This window comes from Apteryx rowi, unplaced genomic scaffold (genome assembly GCF_003343035.1).
Source record: "Apteryx rowi isolate R43461 unplaced genomic scaffold, aptRow1 scaffold_1, whole genome shotgun sequence".
Taxonomy (NCBI): domain Eukaryota; kingdom Metazoa; phylum Chordata; class Aves; order Apterygiformes; family Apterygidae; genus Apteryx; species Apteryx rowi.
Genome location: NW_020447196.1, coordinates 841,506 through 856,806, shown reverse-complemented (window position 1 = coordinate 856,806; position 15,301 = coordinate 841,506). Strand labels below are relative to the sequence as shown.

The 15,301-nt window shown below is 36.1% G+C and overlaps 1 protein-coding gene across 11 annotated transcripts in view; it reads left to right on the top strand.

Moving 5' to 3' along the window:
- Positions 1–10,358, top strand: part of PHKB (phosphorylase kinase regulatory subunit beta) — a 100,452-nt gene extending 90,094 nt beyond the window's left edge. For all 11 annotated transcript variants that reach the window (XM_026059982.1, XM_026060065.1, XM_026060015.1 and 8 more), the window contains 5 exons: positions 1,183–1,317; positions 4,736–4,865; positions 5,291–5,398; positions 6,520–6,660; positions 9,309–10,358. In XM_026059982.1, coding sequence (XP_025915767.1) covers positions 1,183–1,317; positions 4,736–4,865; positions 5,291–5,398; positions 6,520–6,660; positions 9,309–9,446 — 652 coding nt within the window. In that variant the 3' untranslated portion in view covers positions 9,447–10,358. The remainder of the gene's footprint in view (positions 1–1,182; positions 1,318–4,735; positions 4,866–5,290; positions 5,399–6,519; positions 6,661–9,308) is intronic.
- Positions 10,359–15,301: the final 4,943 nt, after the last annotated feature.

The window sequence follows — 15,301 nt, the reverse complement described above, 5'->3', positions numbered from 1 at the left end:
GTAATATACTTTACATAATGTAGTATTCCCGTGTTGCCTAATAGTCTCCTATATCTTGCATCGTTTGTTGAATGGTCCTAGAAGTCTCAAGTGTACAGCAATGTTGGACCAGTCTGCCTGACATCTCAGAAGTCTGTGAAGTTACAAGAATCCTTCAGAAATAAAAACTATGATTTGACTTACACAAACAAAAAAATCTTTACCTTGTAGGCTAAATAATCAAATACCTGTGGAATCTGGCTATACTAGTGATGAGGTGAATCTCTTAGGAATACTGTATAAATGTTTTTCCATGACTTGCATCTTCTCTCTCATAAATGGAATAAGGCTTTTTGACATATGCCAAATGATGTGATCAAGTGTAGTATAATGGACAGTTTAAAGATGCAAGTTAGTTTTTTTCCCTTTTGACAGTAATACCTACTTGGACTGAGGCAATAGAGATGGTAAAGGAATGAGCTACATGTTCAGTTATCATGCTTCTTTAGATGTATTATTTCATCTTTGATATTATATTAGAGGCTGCAGCCCTCACTGTTTCTATATTATGTACAGAAGTTTCCCTTCAATAATTTGCAACGTTCTGCCTCTCTAATACCTAAGGCTGAATACTGTAGAGAACTTCACTGTTTCCATAATTTTTTAATCAAATCCTTTCAAAATGGAATAGCAAATGAAAGAAAAATGTGATAAACTGCAAAATGGAATTTCAAAGGCTAAAACTATAAATAAACCCTAAAGTCTTTTAAAATGTAAAATCATCTAATTTTTGTAGTTTTTAAACTCATCAGCAAAATGCATATACTATCAGCATAATTTTGAGTAGGAATTTTAACATCAAAAGGCAGGTGAATGTTTGTCGTAATGAATGTGCGAGATGTAGGGGAATATGTGCTCAAATATATCTTCCCTTTGAACAGCATGCTTTGCAACCCCTTTCTTAAAAACTACACAGTATTAATTTCAGTTTATATTATAATGCAAACAAATGCTAAATCTGAGTATATTCCATAACACAGTAAGAACAATAGAGTATTTGTTTGATACTTCATCCATCTCCTGACAGCCAGATAATACACAAGCAGGATCATCTGGAATTCTCAAGAGGTATTTTACTAGGCCGTTTTTTTCATCTTAGGAGACTGTTTTTAGCTAATGAGTGTTTTCCTCCTTTTACTTCAGATGGATTATCCATGCTATGAAGTATGAATTAAAAATCCGTGCTGGGGATATGCCAGCCAAGGATTTATACCAGATGTCCCCCAGTGAAGTCAAGCAGCTTCTGCTGGATATTCTTCAACCACAGCAGCAGGGGAGGTAATGAGACGAGTGGGTTTGTGGTACCTGTTGTCATTCATAATAGACTGTTCATGTAATTTGCATTTCTAAAATACTTTGTATACATCTTAAATCACTAGGTATCTGTGATGAGTAGTATCACTAATAATATCTATTATATCTATATCAATAATATCAGTAATATCAATAATAATTCTCTTATTTAAGGAGAGGTAGTAGAGAGGTACTAGTACTTTCAGCTGTGTCCAGATTTTACAATTGTTTTTTTACATTGCAGCTTACTTTTTCACCTTTATCTTACCTACACTACCTTTATAGTAGTAATCTGTATACTTTGACAGTAATGTGAAGCATCATGTTCCTTGATGTGGGAAAATGAGCCAAAAATTACTCAACACTATCCACTTAAGTAACTTGTACCAGTAAGAACAGTTTGTCTGCTGTTCAGTGCCCTCTTTCTTCTAGCTTATCATATGATTTAAATACAGACTTTTTCCAGGGTACTCGAGACATAGCTAAGCTAGCTGAAACTTGTAATCTTTTCTCCAAGCTGTAACAGTGTCAAAAAGCTGCCAAAAAGAGCATTCATTGTGGTGTATAAATGTGAAAGACAAAAGTTAAAGTTACAGTATCTCCACTTACCATACTAGCTGTATTAATGAAATTAAACTCAAAAGTTCTCCTATAAATTTTACTTCTAGTTAGATTAAGCTTTGGTACCGGTACTGCTGATAATTTCTGTGGTGCTTCTTGAGTGAATAGATGATGGCATCTAAAACCTTGTTCCTCAACAGAGAGGAGACATACCACATTTCATACTGCTTATGTACCTTCAATTAAAACCACTTGTTTTAATTTTTTTTCATTCTGTAATGACAGAGAAACAAGCTGTTTAACTTGGTGTCTGCTGCTTCTTACCCAGTTGGTATGATGTAGAATCTCTAGATCCAATTCACTATATACTCTATGAGCATTTTCCCCAGGCTTTTCAAAGTGTCTTCACTGTGGTTAGTGATGCTCACTGTTTAGTTACTGTTTCTACTCGTGTTGATGTTGATATTCTTCCTTTAAAATCTTTAGCAGAACAACTTTGGCTTCTCTTTGCAGCATTTTTCATTAAATATTATGCTATTTAGGAAACATTATGGTCAATCACAGTATACAATTCAAGTACTACCCTTCATTAGGGATCTTACCTCTGTTGTCACAATCCATTCTGCTTCTGATTCCTTTGATGTATATGTTAGCTGGGTCAGCACGGAGTGCTCTGGTTGACTTGCTGAGGATGAATATTCTTTTGGGGGGTATGAGTATGAAAGCTAGACAGCATATCCTTCAAAATTGCTTATGCTTTAACTTCCTCTTATTGTACAGTATTGCTAGCTCATTTTTCCTTACCCACTCATGACTTATTTTTGGAAGTTCTCTTTGTGATAGGAATACGGAACACTGTTTTCCTCCATTATCCTTCTGTAACAGTTTACTTCTGTTGGGATTTCTAGAAAATTCTCAACTACTGTGATCCCATATATCACTGCTAACTAATTTGTTATGCATGAAGGGGCAGTGGTATATGCGCCTTCCTTCTAGTCTCCCCAGAAATAACCCTCCCTCCAAGTCTTCATCCAGAGTAAGATTTTTGCACTTTTCCTACCTCTTACACAGAGCTCCAGGATATGCTACTGTATATATCCTGTGGAGTGCAGACTTCCACAGATAGTCTTTTTGACTTATCTGTATAGGTCACAAGTTTGCAAGCAGCCTTCTTGAAACGGAGCATTGTTCTTTTAATGCTCTGAACACTTATAATACTCAGTTTTTCTCAAACAGTGTACAGGACTGTCTACCTTACCATAGTAATTTAGATAGGTCAGACTATATCTGACATTTTCAAGCACTTCTTTTATGTATTAAGAAAACAAATTTTTATTTCTATCATGATTTCTTGTTTTTCTATTTTTATGAATGTTTCCTTGCCCTAGGATCTGTCTAAGGACAGACCTGTGTAGAGATTAGTGGGCAGTTAATTGTTTCACTATGAAGTTATTTATGAGATACTCTTCCTTAATTTGTCATGTTAATCCAAAAGTTACACAGAAAATCACCGCAAAGATCAAGCCACTATGCAGCATTTTAAAGTAATTAGAGGTCAGTAATAAGTCAGTGACAACTATTGTATCAAAAGCGCTTTAAAATTTTCACTTAAAGCTTTTTTTTTTTTTTGGTTCTCATAAGGCATATCCAATTATCTAGAGCTCAGACCTGTTCAGAGGATGCACCACTTACTGATACTCTCAGGTTTTTTTAAAACAGTCTTTGCTTGATCTTCTAGTGTAGTTGGGAAAGCATATGATAAAACTCAACTTCCAGCAACTAAATGCACATTGTTTTGAGGAATGGTCTGAGTTGGATTTCTCCTTTCTGGTCCCCTGTGCCTCAGATCTCAGCGGGTGTTTATTCACCGTTTCTCCACCCTTTAAGAGAAAGGGTATTCATTGTCAGGTCCTTTTGTTATTCCATCTGGCCTACTGGCATCTGCATAAATCAACAAACAAGTAATTTTATTTTGAAAACGTCAAGATCACGGAGCAGTACATACAAACAGATGATAAATAAACAACAAAAATACTAGTGCTAAATTTCATTTGAGCAAGGTTGGCAAAAGTTCTGCAGAAAAGGAAGGTAATATTGAGAATAAAGCGCACACGCACACACACACTCTCTCTCCATCAGTTTTTTCAAAGCTTCAGTTTAGAAAAAACACTTTATATAGAATTTCCTAAATTTACAGGTCATTTTTATTCCTGCACCCCTCAAAAAAAAAGACTACTTAATGTCAATCCTGTTAAAATGCTTTTTTCTAACCTGGTATTTAAATTGAACAGTAGGTGTTTCTAATCCACTACAGATTTTGTATTTTGTAGACGCAGAATTTCACTGAGTTATATTTATATAATCATTTTGAATACTGTAGTATGATAAAATAAATCTTAATATTATAGTGAATACTAATTGTTTTTTTGCAGTGTGTACAAATTTTGCTGTCATAGGTACCAAACTGTGTTACTAAATATGCAAGCGACTTCCGTTTTATACATGCATTAGTTTATGGTGACTTCATCAACTAGACATGAATTCAACCTGTTACTGCTATTGTACCGCACTGAATAGATTTCATAGTTAATTCTTTTACTGCAGTTACATAAGGCACAAACGCATACAGGAATAACATTCTAACCTCTACAGCCCGAGCATCTTGATTTTGTTCTCTTTGGAGCCTAACTTATTAGGAAGCAAAACATATACTGCAGATGCATCATCGATAGGTACTTGCCATCACTGCTTACCCTGCTGGCTTGCACCACAGAACACTGCTTGGTTCTGTATCTGGAACAGCCTGTTTTTTCTTCAAGCTCACAATTTTCTTTGTCCGCAGAAACTGGCTTAACAGGCGTCAGATAGATGGTTCTCTCAATCGAACTCCTGCTGGATTCTACGACAGGGTGTGGCAGATCTTGGAAAGGACCCCGAATGGTTTAATAGTTGCAGGAAAATTTTTACCACAGGTAAAACATGCAGAGATACACAGTTATTTCTGCTCTGCCTTATTTATGGTAAATTATTTTTCCGTTAATATCCATTATATGCCCTAATACATTACTTCAGCTTAATTGGTTCCTTTTCTGATACTTAAAAAAAAATTATTTTCAAGTTTTCTGTTCAGTTCTGTGTTAAATAGTTATAATAGAATGGAGGTCACTTACTCCTATCAAAACACAGTTGTAAGAGTATAAGACCAGAAGGCCCTCTCCAAGTCATGGAGTTCAGAGCTGTGCTATCGTGGACTCTGAAATCTGCTTCCTTTTTGATCCTACAGCGGTCGTATTTCTTAGTTGTATATTATTTATTCAGCAAGTAAATAGGCTCTGTCTGAGTGTGCTTCTGATGTAACGCAAATTGTTTTTCAGTAAGATTATTATTTGTTTTCCAGCAACCGACCTTATCGGATATGACGATGTATGAAATGAATTTTTCCCTTCTAGTTGAAGATATGCTGCAAAGCATTGACCAGCCGGAATACAGACAAATTATTGTGGAGGTCTGTGGCCTACAATGAGGGAAATTTTATAAGTATGACTTTTGTTACAGCTTAAAAAAAAAAGCAACTGAGGCTCAAATACTTCAAGAAATAGTATTTAAAATATAAACACTTGCTTCAGTGCTTTCTCCATAGATTTTGTTTGATTAAGCAGGTTCCTGTTAACCTGCTCAGAACACACACTTAGGTGTTTCAAGTTCCTGCCCTTTAGCTGGTAGGTCAAATATTAATGACAGTGCAAATACAATTAGATCACAGGAGGTGAAAACAAGTAAAAAGAGTAATTCCAAAAAAGCTTTCCATAAAGGCCCTAGCCCATGCCTCTTCCTAACACTTTTCTATGTGTAAGGAGAAAACTGCTCTAAAACATCAGTTTGCCCTGTGACAGATTCTTCTTTCCCATTTTGCTGAGGCTGTCTAGAAAGTCCCTTTATGTTACTGAAACAAGTAACTGCCAGTCCCCTTATGTTCAGGGAATTCAAAACCATCTCAATTCTGGCTAATGACTAATGGCTGTGCTGCTTGCTGGAACAGCCCCAATTTTTGCTAAAAGGTAAGAGTTATCAAAGATGAAGATGACCAATATAGACGACTCTACTACATGTTTCTAGTCACTATGAAAAGTCAATTATATTGTTCATCTTCCTATTTTAAGCCCCCTTTAAGATATAAGGAATCTAAATTCTCTTAAAGTGGGACTTTTTGTGTCTACTTATTTTATTTTCTGTAAACTGAGATAGTACAGAGGTTCAGTGTTTGCTCCTTTTCACCCCTTCCTTTGGCTGAGCAACTAGCATTTGTACAGCCATAGAGAGAACTAAATAAACTGGAAAATAACTTCCTGACTCCCAACAAAGTTAGATGCTGATGTCATCAACCACTTGCTCACTGTCCTTAAATAGGCAGTCCCCAGAAATTGTAACCTTTCATAAAAGCCTGCTTTTTCAGTGATTCTTTTATCAAAGTCAGAATTCTATTATCTGTACACTATTACCAGGGCCATTATTAAATTGCTTCCTGCTTAAATCAAGCATATGCAGTTATTCACAGTGCTTTTTATGTAGCCTAAATTTTAACAAATCAAATTTAAGGTCTTACAGTCTTTTTCTCCCCCGTTCTAGTTGTTGATGGTTATATCTGTTATTTTGGAGAGAAACCCTGAGCTAGGGTTCCATGATAAAGTGGACTTGGATGAAGTGGTAAAAGAAGCATTTCATGACTTTCAGAGAGATCAGAACAGGCCAAAGGGAGCTGAAATACAAGTGAGTAAAATACTGCTGTCTTACAGAATTTACCATTCTTCTTGAAGTGGGTTATAATTGTTAATTCTGTGAAGTTCAGAATAAAAAGCTAACTGATAGGAGTTCAGAACACAAATAATAAATGAATATACATAAGAGCTGCATAACAAGAAGCCTGTGCAGAGCCTATAAGCAGAGGTAGAACATGCATTTATTGTATTTGCTGAGTTGTGAATTCAAACCAGTGTGGTAAGGAGACCACTCACAATACTACCTGGCTCTAAAATGAGTGTCTGGGTAAAGCTGAGGTAGCTTGAATATTCATTAAAAACAGAAAGAGTTGATTGCAGGGGGGAACTAGAGCAGAGAAGAATTGAGAACGATGAAAATTTGTAAGAAAGAAAAAACTTAAGTTCAGCAAGTTAAGTGTGAAATTAGGACCTTAAGCACAAAGATATTCAGAAAAACTTAGTAACCAAAAAACTCCTCTGGCCAGTACTTTCTGTAAGAACTTTAAATACAAACCTGAAAGTATTCTTAGGGGTTTTTTTTGTGTGTGTGTGTGTGTGTGTGTGTGTGTGCTAGAGTTCTGTTTGTGACCTAGAAAGCTTTTAATCTCTGAGGTTTAAAAACAAAATGAATGAAACAATGATTAAGTAGCTTTTAAGATTTACTTCACTATATATGATTTTAGGTTTTAGTCTTCAAGGACCTCTAAGTATTCTCAGCTTTGGTGCCTTGAAGCTCTGGAAATCTGTAATAAAGCCAGGTTTTTGGGGCAGTTGAAGTAGGAAATGCGAGTAAAGCAGTAGGATGAGTCCTTCTGCTACTGAGGAGGATCTTACTGGCACAGTCTGGCAGTGCACTGCACATGATATATTCAGAGACAGCAACACTAGCTCTGAATAATGCATCAATTCATAGACACTATAATCATAGAATAGACATTATTAGATTAGTGATAGTGGCGTACCATACTAATATGCAACAACACTTCCTGTAGTTGTATTTAGCTCATTTGTAAGATGAGGAAGGATGTGCTCCTCAAGTATTCTTTCTTAAGTTTTAAGGTTCACTTTCTTGCCACTACGTTTTTGTAATGAGATTTGAAAGAAATCCAGATATCCAGCCCTAACAACACATCACTGTGTGGGAGATTCTTGTTTTCAAAAGGATACAATTTTCTTTAAGTTATGACCCTTTTGGCCTGCCCATTTCAGAGGATAATGATTCTGTGATTGAGCCATAGCAGAACTAGATGTGTGTCATCCACACAAGTGGCTATTAAGCGCCAGTATGCACAGTATATGCTACCGATTTCAGAGACAAGGTGGCCTTGTAGCTATAAACTGAAAGAAAAATCCCACACAAAGACCTATTTTTACTGGTGCTGTCCTAGCCTCCATGTAAGTGATGGATTTTTATTTTTCCTAAGCCCAGCTCTTACAAAGGGAAAAGCTTTCCTTGATGACACTATCTAGGCAACAATGTTTTCTTAAGTCTTCCTGTGGTGATTTTGTTTTGCTGTTTGGTGAGAGCAGCAAATACTACATGTGAATGAACAGAAGCAGTTCTACAAAAAAACAGTACAGAAATCCTACCTTAAATCCTAGTTAGAATGATACTTTTTGTCTTTTAGAAAGAGGAATCCCAATTCAGAGTTGTAAATAGTACATTTAAGATAGGAGCTTGAATTTCAAACAACAACATGCATTTAAAGTTTTAGCAGGCCATGATTTTGGAATCTGGTTCTCCTTTATTCCTAGGTATCTGCCCCCGGCAGTTAATTGTAGCCTGTTTAGCATTGTCCTGATGTTCTTCTGTCTCAACTTTTCCTAACAAACTCTGCAAAAACAAAAACACCACCTTTCTGAACTACATTTTTCCATTAAACTGACTTGTAAATATTTTGAACTTTGTTATTTCCTTATTAACATGTTGTAATAAATGTCAAAAATGTTTGCTCCAGTAATTTCAAACACTCCCTAAAACAGCAAAGTTTAATATTTACATCATACAGTCTCTGCCCTTGATTTAATAAAGTAATTGGGAAGTAACCAATTATCTGAATTAAATATTTGAACCTTTATGATAATAGCCAATATATAATTTGAGAACAAGCAGATGTCATAGCATCACTAACTGAGCAAAACAGTTGTTTGGTGAAGGAAGCTTGCTTTGTTATCTTATCTGATTAATGAAATAAGTTGATTTGCTACCTGTGATTTGGTTTCTTGGGTTTGGTGGGTTTGTTTTGTTTGGAAATAGATCTTTAGTCAATATGTCTACATGTGGTACCGAAGGACCTGCCCATACAATCATATTACGGTAGCACAGTAAGTTACCACATGGCAATCATCCATCTGCACGTTCTAGGAGAGCACTTGTTCTCTCTCACCCAATGCATTTTACAAATATTAAGACGACACCTGTGCAGCACTGGAAAACTCGGGTAAAGGAATATATGCAATGTTTTCTAATCTGATTTTCACATACGTTCGGGTAAGTACATTCTGAAGTTTTCTGAAAATCAAGCAGAACTATACCACACCTTTAGAGTCTGAAAAACACATTTGTATTTCTAACTTGTCTGTAATTTAGCTCCTCTTAACCTTTGTCTGCCTTATATAATCAACACTAATGGAAACATTTTTTTTCCTCTCCTGTAGGATGACATGACTGCATTTTACAACACTCACCCAGTAGGAAAGAAGGGAACGTGCAGTTACTTGAGTAAGGCTGTGATCACTTTATTGCTGGAAGGGGAAATGAAACCAAGCCATGATGATCCATGTACCATTAGCTAAAGCTTGAAACACAGCACAGGAATTGTTGCTTTATTTAGTGTTTTATGTATTTTGCATGCAATATTAAAATCCCGTTTTGAAGAGCAACCCTGGCTAGTAATACAAATGCATACCATCCTTCGCTGAAAGGAGTGCCATTAAAGACACTAAGTGCCTCCTAATTTTTCTTTCTCAACTATGATACTCAGAGCACATGTAGCTAGTCTTGTGTTATTTGATTAAATTGAATGGGATTGTATTTATGATCTTAAATTATACATTTAACATCTTTGGTAGCTTAGAGATAAATGCAGTACAAGATGTCTTTATACCTCTACGTATTTGTAATTACAAAAAAGTTACTGTTAATTCTAAATGAAATTCAGAAATTATCTTGAAGGTCTATAATTAACTAATGTTTAATACACCTAGAAGTGTGGAAGTCTGAAACCTAGACTGTTGTTTGGTATGGACTCTAGAGAGAAAACAGAGGTGAACGTTCAGTTACTCCTCCAATATTTTCTGTAACAGTTCCATTGATAGCATACATAAGCTGTTTTGGGTTTAGTTTGTCAGTGTATAACTTGCTATGTGGGTCTCACCCTCACAGAATGACTTTATCTCTAGCAATAAATATCACTGCAGTTTCACAGTTGTTTAAACATTTATAAGTTAACAAGGGAAATATACAGTAACAAGATAAAAATGTATGTAAAAAAGGGGGGGGCAAGCAAGCTGTATTTAAAATTAACATCAAGGCAATGAAGAAAAAATTTGTATTAAATAAGCTATCAAGGCATGAAAGAATTCAAGATACATTCATTTATCTCCGAAATGTGTGAAAGCAGTGTATGCTAAATGCTTTATTTTGGTAAAGGTAATAAAAAGCAAATGCTTGTAAAAACTGTCAATAAAAATGTTTTTAGAGTTACACACCAAGGCTCTCATTGACTTTACAGACAATCTTTAATGTGTTACTGGATGAACCCAATGGAACAGATCATTAAAATGCCTGTTTTATTTTATCAGAGCAAAATATATTCAAGCTTTAGAATTGACCCTTAACCATTCTGATAATAAAAGCAGTAGTGACCGACTACAACTCAACCTTCGATAACTTGTTTCCATAATGATATTAAATGCATGTTGTTTAACTTAGTCATAGATAGAGGGCAAAATTAATGTCAAAAGTGATGGAATGAAGCTGGGCAACAGGGGTAGTTGAAAAAGCTTAGACAGTTGTCATAGTCAGTGCTTCCCTGGTATGCAGAACTTGCCCAGAAATCAGAATCAATCCTTCTCAAACCAACGTGGTAAAAGCATTGTTTCTGAAGGAGAATTTTAAGCCACTATAGAATCTCTTGCCAAATGGTGCAGAGAATGAATAAGGTTGGAAAACCTAACTTCTGGCTAATAGTTAAAACAGTAGTCCTAAGGGTCTTCCTTGCTGTAATATATTTATCATTCAAAGGGTTGCAGAGATACAGGAGTAAAACAGAAAAAAAAAAATCAGAAGAAACACCAATAGTTACTCACTGTTGGGTGCATACTGTAGTGTAAGTAGGGTGTTGTCCGAGAGACTGCAGCATTGCTCCAGCTCCAACTCCAGCAAGAGGCTACAATTAAATAGCAGACTCAATTGGCAGCGGTTCTAAATACTGAACAGGCCACTAGTTTTAAAAGCAATCCAACAATTCTTTCTTTTTTAGTTCAGTATTGCATTAAGAGTTATCAAGTGCAACAAATTCTGCTTGCTCTTATTTTTTTATGTTGCTTGCAGATCTCTGGATGATTATGGATCAGTTATTAAATAATTAACAAGCATGTCTGGTTCCAGTGTTTTTAAAATACTCTTTAAAACTGCATTTTTGCCACATTAACACAGAACAGTAACTCTGGTCCACAAACTGTAAATCCTACTGAAAAGAAACAATTCTTTTAATACAAAATCTACAAATGACTTCAGGCGCACTGGCATCTCACTAGAACAGTGGCACTGCTTACTTTTGCAGTGGTTATGGTTTAAGAGGTAAACTGCACATTAGTTCTTCAAATAGCAGGAGGATAGCTGCTTTGCATTTTTACATCACTCACTTAACCCTAGTTCTCAATGTTTTTCTTATGGTCTTACTCTTTTAGTACCTTTAGTTACTAGTTTGTCTCAACCTTGCCAATTTTAATCTGAACTGTACAACTGTACAAACTTGGAATGAAAATCTATACAAAAGGTTTCTGTTTTCCATTATAGCCTTCAACACTTGGTTTATGAGAAATTACCATGATCACAATTTCAACTCCTACAAAATAAGGATAGGTTCCTCGACTAGAAGAGGGGAAAAAATAGCAAAATCCAGCAGAATCTGTATTCTTTTGAAAGGGGTCTTATGTTTGGAAGGACAGCATTTATCTTTCCAGTGTCTCTGAAGCAGGAAAAAGAAAAGAGCTTCATAAAAATGGCTCCAACATAGCATGCTAGTTAAATTACGGTTTTAAAAGACAACACAAGACAGTTGCAAAAAACTAAAATTTCTGCAGTTTTTACTACTTTATAAAAAGAGCTATGTTGAAAAGCTGTTTTTGTAAGCACAGTAGTATAACTACATCTTAGACCTAAAACTGCCTTTTTGTATGAGAGATTAAGTTGTCATCATTCCTCCTCTCCGCAAGAGTATCATCTGGCATGTGGAAACTACAAAGCATGAATTGTATTTCTTGTTCTGCTCAGAGAACAATTATTGTCTAGTAACCAGTTGACAAGGGTAGTCTGGAAAGATTTACAATATTAGCAGAGTTTGAACAAAACTTCAAGTATCCAGATAAATCTCTTCATATTAAAAAAAAAAAGCCTTGAAGAATCACACAATTTTCTCCTTACGTAAGTTTTCCAATTCATATTTTGGTTAAATTGGAAAGGCCACAAAATTATTTCTAGTAAGGCATCAAAGAGGGAGAAGGCTTCTCTCCAGTCCCATCCAACTATATGTTTTGGGGAAGAAAAAATTCTCAATTAACCTAAACAAAAAGTACAATAATATAAGTAGAATGTGTCCATTAGCCTTCAGTCTGACATATCTCACATTATGCAAGACTCGGACTGTTCCCAGGAAGGAATGCAGCAATGGGAATAACCATTATTCTGAGGCCCAGATATTACTGACTACCTTAGTCCATCACTTCTTCCCCTGATTATCAGGATTAGCCTGAGAAGAATGTTTAAAGTCAAAGTGGCTTACCTTTTAGCTACTATAATCCTATTATCCTGTTCTGTCAGTTGGGAAGAGAGATTTCTCATTTTTCTCATGTATAAGTACATACAACAGAACTACTACCTTAAATATATCCTTGTATAAATGGAACAGAGTGAGGCAAGCAACTCTCTCTTGCTCTCTTTCCCCTTACAAATTTTAAGTATTTTACTGAACAGCATCATGCTTGATTGTTTTCCACCCAGTTCAATTCACAGCATTTAAGACAGAAGGAAGCTACTGGATCCACTATTCTGGCTGCTGAGTACGCCTGGCCATTAAATTTCACTCAGTTACTCCTGAACAGAGTGAGCTCAGAAGCAGATCTAATGGAAAGCCAGAGTAACCGGAGTCTGTGCTCACCCTCTTCATCTCTCCTCATTCTTTCCAAGCAGGCTCAAGTAGCCTCTGCGCATCCTAGCAGCTTGTTTCACTCATTACAGCCAGGCCCGTGTCTCTCCTCTGTCACGAAGACCTGGGTTGCTACATCAGCTCAGGAAGCACTGAAGAAGGGGCAAAAAATGCTAGCACTGTACTTGCCGAGTGTGCATGCAAGAATGAATGGGGTAGGGGGGGTGCACACAGGGTACATTTTTCACATATGCTTGCATCTCATCTTAAATACATTTGACTGGAAAAACAAAAAGCTTCTGTGAATTGGTCCTGGATGGAGTCAGCTCTAAGGCTGAAAGAGGCAGAGAGTGGAAGGTGAGACAGTGGAAGAAATGAGATCTTTCTAGGCTCAAGTCATCTGCATTTTGCTGCTCTCATCTCATGGAAACAAGTCTTAGCATGTCAATCAGTCGCAACAGTCACATGTTGACAAATTAAGCAGAGCTTACGCTCTGTTAAGATCTGGTATACTGCAAGCTAAAACAGGGATTTATAAGAAAGTTCTAAATTTGGTACCACTTGACTACCCGAGAATAGCAGAAAACAGCTGATACGAGTTAATTTGGCATGTAGTTCAGCTTGCAGTACTTTCTAAGACTATGTATTTGTAACTATCATGCTTTAATAACTAAAAACTGCCCAAACCAGCCAACTGTCCAAAATGCTAATTTGCTGTTATGTTTCTACATGATGTTACACAGCGATCAAAAAGAGTGGCTAAGCTGATTTTTGGGAAATTTGTTCGTAAGCAATCTCTCCACATGCTATCCATCTCCTCAACTGTTAAATAAGTATAACAGTATTTAATAGTATTTTTCTCTGTGAAAGTTCAACGCCGTAATTATTAAGGCAGTTGTTTCTTGAAAGGAGCTGTCAGGTTTTGTAACAATATGGTTCACATAAGTCCACCCAGTCTTTAGTACCTCTGTCAGCCACTGGCAGGCAACACAGATTGTGCCAAAGATACATACAAACTTAGAGGAAACTTTCTCTTTTTCCAGCACATTTTTATTGCTAATACAGCAGAGTTTGCTTTCACAGGTGCAGATATGCACCTTTCCCTAAACTTAAAAAGCAAATTACATTATTATAGCTCATTAAAACCTTAATCTTTGTAAATCAATAACTCATCTTTAACTCACAGTACTTTATTTTCTACTTCTGGTCTTGCACTTTCTTTGCCAACATTATATCAGCTCACAATGTTAGATAAACAAGCTTTTTCCCCCTCCATTTTTCAAATTCTATGTTTTTAGACGGATTTGTTTGTCATATAGGAATGCAGTCATCTGATCACCTCTACCTGGTGAGTCCAAATTACAGTAAATTTTATTTTTATCAGTTACTAAAAGCATGATTTGTCATAGTAAGTTCTCTTACTTACTTTTTTCTAGTCCATAAGAATCCTGCACCTCTGTAGTATTAACACTGGCAACTCCTTAGGTGGTGATCCACATCTTCTATCTATTATGAGTACTTCCCAACTGTGTCATACACAAATTTAGTAAGCATGCATCTTCCTTAGCAATGCAAATAGTAAATGGGATTGATCCCAAGATGAGTCCTGAGAAACAGCTCTGGCTGTCTTGTCTCTTTGCTTGACACCTTCCCTTTTTAACTAACCTCTTACAGTCTCACCTTATCGAGGCTCCTTATTCTCATCATGAAACAACAACAGTAAATCTTCTGAGCTTTCTCAACTATGCTAGCAAATTGCTTTCCCTTCTTTCTTGAAGGGAAAACTCATCCAGAAACTACATTTCCACCTTTCATTTTTAAGCACCTTCCCATTAAAAAGACTACAATTACTGCAATCACTACTGTTTGCCACTTCCTCCCATGCTTACCATTACTAAAATAGAGCTGCCCTTTAAGACAAAATGCAGTGCTTAAATGATAAGCCAACTCATTTCAGAGATGAAATGAGAAACTGAGTTGATATATTTGAATTTATCATCTGTTCCAAAGATGGTTTCTTCCCTTTACATCTGTATCACAGCAAAAAACAAGGGAAGTGGCAGTCTGAGCACACTTTCCTCCCCAAAAGGTCAGCATGCTATGGAAGATTTCTTCTGAACAGTGTGTCTGCAAATTTACTCCAAACCAAACACATATCTCTTTTCTACTCTTATTTCACATCTCCCTCCAACTTAATTATTTACCCTAAAGCTTCACTGTCTTCTTTCCCAAAAGCATAATCTGGCATAGCTGAAATCTGGCATATTCTAGAAAGAAATT